Source organism: Chelonia mydas, chromosome 9, assembly GCF_015237465.2.
Source record: "Chelonia mydas isolate rCheMyd1 chromosome 9, rCheMyd1.pri.v2, whole genome shotgun sequence".
Lineage (NCBI taxonomy): Eukaryota > Metazoa > Chordata > Testudines > Cheloniidae > Chelonia > Chelonia mydas.
This window is the reverse complement of record NC_057855.1, coordinates 9454635-9463100: the sequence shown is the minus strand read 5'-3', so window position 1 is coordinate 9463100 and position 8466 is coordinate 9454635. Positions and strand designations below refer to the sequence as shown.

Sequence of the window (8466 nt, the reverse complement as noted above, 5' to 3'; positions counted from 1 at the left end):
ACTTTGATTTTCATGTTAAAAGTTTTGTGTTTTTCCACAACCTTATAGTGTTCTTTGTGAATGTCAGGAGAGTAAAATGCAACCTATTCATTTTTATTTTTATTTTTTAAATAAACAGTGAAGTTAGCATCTGAACAGATGAGACAACAACATGTTTTAGAATGCACAGGTGTGAGGATCAGGAAGTTACATGGGGTATGGTGAAGGAAGGGGCCAGTAGAGAAAGGGAAGTGTGGGCTCTTGGGTGTTTTGTGGCTGGCTGGGAAAGTACTGCTACCAACAGAGTTGTTCCTGTGGCCCAACGTGCCTGCAGCAAAAGTACGTCGCTGCATCATTGACAATGATCTGCAGAGACTGCTGACCAGAGGAAGGCTGAGAGTAAGAAAGTGGGGACCCACAAGAAATCCTTTATGTAATCTCTTTTGGCATAGACCATATTTCTTGTACATTAGCATAATGATTTTTTGTTATATGATTAAATACAAATCCATTCTTCAAGTATTCATCTGTGTGGATCCCACTGTATGTATGCATGCATGCCATGTGCATGAGATTGAAATCTTTGCACAGCTGCGTCCATCGGACCTGTGTTCTGTATGTCTCCCCTCCCAAGCCGTGGGCTTAAACCATGCATCAATACCCTGTCCCTGCCCATGGCAGCAAGAAAGAACCAGGCTGTGTCTGCTTGCTACCCTTCACACATTCACCAAACCTAGTTTTATCTAGCTAGGTAAAACACTAGATTCCCCCCCCCCCCCCGCCACCTCTTTAACAAAAAAAACCTCAAACCCTTATTTTTCTCTCAGTACTCTGCACCAAAACCACTTACCTGACAGATTTGAAGCATTTGGGCTTCAATCCTGTCTGTTTTTTGACAGCCTCATTCTTCTTACAGGTGATCATAGCCCTTGTTTAGTTGCCTCAGCGAGAGCCATGTGCCTGACTGTTGCTCCATCTGCCATTTGTTCTCCTTAAAATAAGGAAAATCTAGAGACATCCGGCTAACATATTATTTGGCGCTACCTAAAAGGACTACTTCAGACTCAGAAGAACAGGCAGCAAACTCCCAGATGGGAGCTTCTACCTCTAAATCCCAGTTTGTCAGCATCCTCGGCTGCTGAGAAGTGACTCCAAAGACCAGGAGCGGTAAGAAGTTTGATCTGGCACCTACAGGCCATGAAGCAGCCACCAAAGACAGCTCAGCACTGATAGTTGCCCAAAGACAAGGTAGATCAGAGCACTAGATCATATATGGTTACTGGCACCAATCTTCCTTCCCTAAAAATGGGAAATTCGAGAGGCTATTCGAAGAACTATTCACCTTCACTTTCCTTCAGAGAACTGAGCAAAAAGCCCTCTCTTACTACAGGGATAAGTACTACTAGTCCAACTTCTGGCTCAGCACTGAAGGGCCCGAAGAATATCCTGGGCCCTGCGTCCAGTACAGATTTTTCAACCCTGAAAATGGCAGTTTGGACACTCGGGCTGGCACCAACAATCAAGCACTAATGGTTCTGGCTGACTTATTGCTGTTGGAAGTCACCTCCCCTAGTACCTTCATCCAGCACTGACTCCAACATCTAAGTTTATAGTACTCACATTACCTCACAGATTGGCACTGCCATTAGAGGAGATCTATTCCTCCTCCCACTCTCCTGACCAAATTATCTCCCCTCATGGCCATGGCTCAGCAGTCTGTCTTGGGATGGCCTTGCCAGGCAATCTGAAGGCCTAGAGGTCAAATTACAGTCTACCATCCCCTAATGCTTCCTAGGTTCCCCTGGTCAGGCAGAGCTGCAGAGGAAAAGGGATAGGGGCATCCCAGCCCAGGACCCTAGGGGGAAAGGGAATCGCTAGCTGGTACAACTGCCCAGCTTCCCCTGGGCCACTTCCTCCCCAGCCCATTCTCCCCTGAGTTTGGGGCATAGTCATGGCACTCAGATTCCCTCTCTGCAGAGGATTGCGCCTTCAGCCTCAATATTTAAAACAGTCAGTTGGGTCTTCCCAGCTCGCTTTCCAGTGTCCACTTGCTCCCCCTTAGAAGGGATGAAGAAAAAGGGGGTCAGGCCTTGGCTGCCCAGTTGGGACTTACCCAATCCAGGGTCTTCCCCTGTAAATTCCTCTGTCCTAGAGGCTTCAACTAGCCTATCCTTCCACTCCTCCTGCTTGCCTCTCAGACTCTCCTTTTAAGCAGGCCCACCATTTGGAGCATGCTTTGCAGCTGCTGAGGGGCAGGGCCTTCTTGGCCCAGTACTGCCCCATTACTCTTTGAGTCTTAGTGAGGGGTCTGTAAACCCCATCACAGTGTAACACAGCACTCAACAGATACAACAAATTCACAAAACACACATATTTAAAATGGCTGAAAACAATCTTTATTACAGAAACTCCAACAGTAGAAAAGTACAGCACATACATGATTTTCATAACTAGGTAATTATGTTGGGACCCCTTGACAATGGCAGGATAACAGTTAAGGAGATAAGTCAATAAGCTAATGGTGTCTGTATTCTCAAGAAGTGCATTTAAATCTCCCACCCCTCTCCTTGCAGCACTTTGCAGCCAATTTTTATATTGGGCTTTATTTGCTCTTTGTGAAGGAAATAAAGCTTTGCATTATAATCTTATTGGCTTTTTGGCTAAGAACAAGTATGAGCTTGGTATAATATGTGATATGCCCTTTCTTGTTAGGTTGTGTCTTGAATTTGCAGTAGGATGTAGTACATGATCTAGACTGTGATTTTTAGTTGGAGCCTAAGGGAGTTAGGGATTTTAGCAGGGTGTTTTTGTATCTAGTTTCTATGATCCAACATTGTGTGCGAGATGTTGGAGAAGAGGTGGACTTTGGCAAGGAACAACTATGGCAAGGAGAAGCGGGGCCACTCGGTTAGGTAGCATTGTCAGCACTGATGATCCGTTCAGATGAGAAAAAGCAAATAGTAGAAGAAACGGATGGGGTTAAGAGTGGTATTAGTGTGACAGCATGTCCAATATACAGAATATTATATGGTCAGTTCTTAAAAATCTCACTGCATGTTACTCCTGTGCAACCCGTACTTTGTATGGAATGTTTCCTCAAACAGAACATTTAGCAACAAAACCCTGCAACCAAGAACCACTAAATCTGTAGATTTCCCCCCACTGAAGCTGGAAGTTCCTAAGAACAGCATATGAACAATTTCTCAGAAGATAAGCCACGCACCAAATATTAAGCTAAATTCTGGCAGGAAATGAGCATAAGTGCCTGCCAAAAAATTGCATGCAGCAACTCAAGCAGCAAGTTTGCTGCCTACTCTTACTCCCCATAACACTCAAGGCAACACTTCCTGACCAAGCAATTGCCCCTACCTACATCTCTACTGCCATTTGTTCGTGCTTCTTGAAAACATCTGTTCCTGGGATTGGGTAGATTGGGTGTTACTGCTTGTCAGAGAATGGGTTCACATTGAGGGCCAGATCCTCAGCAATTGTAAAGCAGTGAAGGTCCATTGACTCCTCAGCTGGTGTAAAAATCACTGTATCTGCACTGGCTTTTTAGTTTGTATAAATGGCCATAGCGTCAATGGCTTCAATGACGCTTTGCTGATTTACACCAGCTATGGATCTGGCTCTATGGCTGCATTTGCATTGTACACTGCATCAGTGCCAGTTGGTACAAATCTATCATTTTACTCATTGCAAGGAAAAGGATTGCATTTAACTTTTTTTTTTTAAATAAAAAAGACCCTTCTCCCCCCCCCCCAACATGGAAAAAAACCAAGATAAACATAAACTCAAACATTATTCACCACTAACAGTTTGATTTATAACTCTAGTCCAAAGTATGCAATAGAATGTATTTATTTTGCATCATCCATAAAAATGGCACAGGGCTCTGCACAATGAAACACAGTTAAATGATCAGTAATCAAGACTAGTTAAAGCAAGAGTAAATAGGTCTCTCTTCAACTGGGTATCAAATGTTAAAAGACTGAATAGTAACAGAGTTTCCCAGGCAAGGAGCATAACAAGAAAATGCTCTGGTTCCCATTGATACAAGATTAAAAACGGGACAGACGAGGAAACCCAACATTTGAGATTCTAACAAATGGCTAGGAACATACAAGAAAGGAGATCAGTTAAGTATACTGGGCTGCAGCTATTCATGGCTTTAACTGTGAATAAAACAAACACATTTTATACATGCATAACTTTACAAGGACCCAGTCAGAAAGGTTTACAGCCTGATCCTGTGAGCTGCTGTGCTCCGTCAGCAGCCCTCAGGATTATGCCCTTAAAATGCCAGTAACATGCTGGGAGAGTAATGGTTACATTGCATGTTCTTTGTAAATTCAGTTTTCAAATTTATGCTCTTCCGTATAGTAACCCATTTCCTACGTATGCTTCATAAACTGTGTTGTAAAAACAACAGTTGAATTTAAATAGGCCACTGAAAATCCTTTTTCTGAACACAAGTGAACTCTGAAACCTGTATTAAACCTGTTCCCCTTCTTCTCAGTTGCAGGTAGCTCAATAAACTGACCAGGTACTTGATTTCATAACTAGATACACATACTCTGGCGTTTTACATTGTTCTAACAGTGTTATTAGAAGGAAAATTATGGCAGACTTGAAATTCTAAAATCTTTTCATGAAATGATTCTCATTATTTATATGAAATTATTTTGATCCACTAGATTCTCTGGTACGCAGACGATTTACGCTTAAGGCAGACTGCATAGAGGATGAGTGCCAGGATGCCGGCGATAAAGATCACGAAGAAGCCAATCGCAGGAAAAATGATGTTGAAGTCAGCTGCACACTCCTCCACTAGAAGGGGAAAAAATATGTTAGGTAAAATTTAGTGATGCTGACACTGACTGAATCTGTCAGCCCTTCGTGAAGTGATCTTTGAATACTGGAACATTAGAATCATTTGATCAGTTGTAGTCGTTTGAAAGGACCATATCTCTTCTGCTTATTACGCTACTTTACAATGATATCCAAATACCTCTCCTTTTGCTGACTGGTTTTAAATTTAGTTTGATGCTTTTGTGGACTTAAGGGTGCTGCGAAATGGTCTTTCATTTTTACAGGCAAACCGAGAGAACATTTTTGGTAATGAACAGTTACTTTCATAGACAGATTTTAAGGTCAGAATGAATCATGATGATCGTCTAGTCTGACCTCCTGCGTAACACAGGCCAGCCCCACATCACAGCATCCATGTGGAGGGAATTTTTCTCCCTTAATGTGTAAGTGAGTAAGCAATTAATGGTTTAACTAAGCAGTAGTAAAATATCAAAACAACTTTTAAACTTTAAACAAAATGGGCCAGATAGTGATTTGAATTACCCTGGTGCAAATCCAGAGTGAGTCCACTGCAGTAAATGAAGTTACTCCAGATTTATGCTATTACTTAACTGATATAAAATTTTGGCCCAATGTTATCTATTTATTATTGCATTTTTTTCAAACTAAACTAAGTGATCAGGAATTCCTTATACAGCATGTTTTTCTAAACTCCCATCCTGCAGTCCTTATCCAGGCAAAACTCCCACTCACAGCAGAACGTAGCTCATTACCGTTATTAATAGGGAGGGTTTTCACTGTTCTCTTATTTTATACTGCTCTCTCATTTTAAAATAGTTTCATATTTAATTTCTCCTCACTTTGATGTATTTTGTCACAGTGGGTTAGGTTTTTTGGTTTTTGTATGTTTGTCTTTTTAACTTTGTAAATCTTTTGTAAGATGAAGATTTAAATCAACCAAAAACCCTCACTTTAAAATCATCTCAAAATCAATTACTGTATATATCTCTCAATCACACGATTAGTAGGAAACAGAGACCAAAGCATTCCATACAGCATGCTTTAAAATTAAGCCAAATTATTTCCATGTGCAGATCCAGCACCTCAGTTTACAAGCATGAGATTCATCCTTGTGCAGAGGGCCTACACACCATTTAAGTCCCACAAGAACCTTCAAAATGTAGCTTAAGTGGGTCTTCATTTGTTCATAGACCTTTGTGGGCCTTCTGCAGTTGACACCATTTAATATTAAATATTCACCGATGGTGTGTTTTTAATAACCCTAGTGTCTTCCTATACTTAGAATAGGAGAAAGCACAGTATCATCATTACCTCAGCATGGCAATTGTTGAGTTTTGTGGCAATCACTGTAACTATTCTGAATAGGAAGTGATTTTATTCAGGAGCTCCCAAGAGAAAACGTCTTAAATATTGGTCTCATTGGATCCCTGAGCCCACCTGAACTCACCCCTGCCTTAACCTACACATACACAGTAGAGTCTCATGACACTACCCCATGTTTTCTGCCCTTCTGTATTAGATCTCTCTGTGCTGTATTGTGACATGGGGTTAATACTGACATGCTTTTTATAGCCACAGATGGCTCATTCTATCCCCCTGGAGCTGACATTTTAAAAGAAATCCACTGTCTTAGATATATTTCTTTTTCCTTTTTATGTTTTTTTAAAAAATGGAAATAAAGCTCCCAAGAAAATAGAAAATTATCCAGCATTTAAAATCTGCCTCTGGAGTGGGCATCAAAGCAGCCCGATCTGTCTGTAAAAGTGCTACAGCACTAATATGTATATCACATTGCCACAGCAGGACCTGTCACTCTGTTTAGCCAATGGAATTAGTAGGAAAGAGCAGAGACTAATATAATACTAGCCCTAATGCTCATAGGGTGAGTGTGCACATTTTTGTGGAGGGGAGCAGAAGCAACCTGTCCAACCATGATGATTCTTGTCATAGAATCATTGAATATCAGGGTTGGAAGGGGTCCTCAGGAGTGCATCTAGTCCAAGCCCCTGCTCAAAGCAGGACCAATCCCCCTTCTGCACATGTGGCTTCCCATAAGAGCATCACCAAGCACTGGTTCTACAGAATCTCCTGTGAATACAGACTTAGTCCTGTGAGAGAGAGTGTCTTACATGCCCAATAGTTGACCATCTCCTTAGACCCTAACAGCATATCCCTAAACTCATCCATTTATCATTTGTTCTGTCTTCTAAGCACCCATAATTTTGTTGGCTCTTTTTCAGGAACACAATAGGTCTTAAGTGTTACCTCTTGAACATATTGCATTCTAGCTTTAAACACATGGCCTCATCCCATTTAAAAATATAGCTCTTTGACTATAGATTTGACAACTGGAAGCCAAGATTCCCAAGGCCTCTATACTTGCTACGCACATTTTGAAGTGTGTGGGCAATTCAGATGCGTTCATATCCTCTATTTGGCTTTCTTCTGGAAATTAGCCCGAAGGCAAGTACAATGAAAAACAATCCCAGGATGCTCAGGCCCAATGCAATAGGGATTGTTCTCCTGTTTCTGTCAAGAGAGCATTCTTCCTCTGCAATCAAAGTTAGAATATAGAGTATGCATTAGATCAAAACAACACACTCCTAGAATATATGCCGATGCAGATACTTTCAAGAACATAGCTACCGGGGACAACCCAGAACTCTATGTCATTGCTGAACTCAGTAGGTTTTTCTTTATGGAGGGATCACATCTCACAAAAACATACTTGCCTATGTGGAAATAGCTATATTCTTTGTGGAGAATCTATTCTGCTTTATCACATACACACACGCAAAAAAAATCTGTTGATACACATTTAGGGCTTGAACCTTTGGAGTACTCCATGCATACAGTGCCAGATTAAAAATAATGAGCAAGACTGGTATCTGACATGAAGGAGAACCTCTGCTGTGCAGCTTTCGGTTACTCCTGCCTAATAGTCTGCCTGGTGCAAAGGTTGCGGATCTCTCGAGACATCTAGATAGACTTACGTAGTGCTAGGGAGGAGCTGGTGGTCATGGTACATGTAGGTACCAGTGACATAGGGAGGGATAGGAAAGAGGTCCTGGAGGCCTAATTTAGGCTGCTAGGTAAGAGATTGAAGTCCAGGACCTCCATGGTAGTAATCTCTGAAATGCTTCCCGTTCCACGTGCATGGCCAGTTAGACAGGCGGAACTGCAGGGTCTCCTAGATTCATTAGGAACTGGGGAAACTTTGGGGAAAGGGGGAGCCTATACAGGAAGGATGGGCTCCACCGAAAGCAAAATGGAACCAGATTGCGGGCGCTTAACATTAAAAAGGTCCTAGAGCAGTTTTTAAACTAAGGGCTGGGGGAAAGCCGACAGGTGTGGAGGAGCACATGGTTTGGACAGAGACATCCCTTAGGGAGGATCTATTAATGGAGATTCTCTATGTCCTAGAAGGAGGAGAGGATAGAAGATGATAAAATACAGGTAGGATCTGTTGAGAAACAGTCAAATGAAAAAAAGTCCCATTCAATTACGTCATGTAATGGCAGACAGCTAAAAAGTAGCAAGTTTTAAAAGTGCTTATATAGCAATGCTAGAAGTCTAAATAATAAGATGAATGAACTAGAGTGCCTCATATTAAATTAGGATATTGATATAATAGGCATCACAGAAACATGGTAG

The 8466-nt window shown here is 41.7% G+C and overlaps 1 protein-coding gene and 1 long non-coding RNA gene across 3 annotated transcripts in view; both read right to left on the bottom strand.

Annotated features, from left to right (window-relative positions):
• On the bottom strand, positions 1 to 2150 carry LOC122461871. The gene is made up of 3 exons (XR_006284092.1): positions 2093 to 2150; positions 830 to 970; positions 1 to 372 (listed from the first exon to the last, which is right to left on the bottom strand). It is a non-coding gene; the product is annotated as an uncharacterized LOC122461871 (long non-coding RNA).
• Positions 2151 to 2352: 202 nt separating this feature from the next.
• LAMP3 (lysosomal associated membrane protein 3) overlaps positions 2353 to 8466 on the bottom strand; it is a 33939-nt gene continuing 27825 nt past the window's right edge. The window contains exon 6 of one of the 2 annotated variants that reach the window (XM_027833162.3): positions 2353 to 4809. In XM_027833162.3, the coding sequence (XP_027688963.2) occupies positions 4673 to 4809 (137 nt within the window). In that variant the 3' untranslated portion in view covers positions 2353 to 4672. Of the gene's footprint in view, positions 4810 to 7203; positions 7364 to 8466 lie in introns of those variants that run through there. The other variant, XM_027833161.3, reaches the window with a different exon arrangement.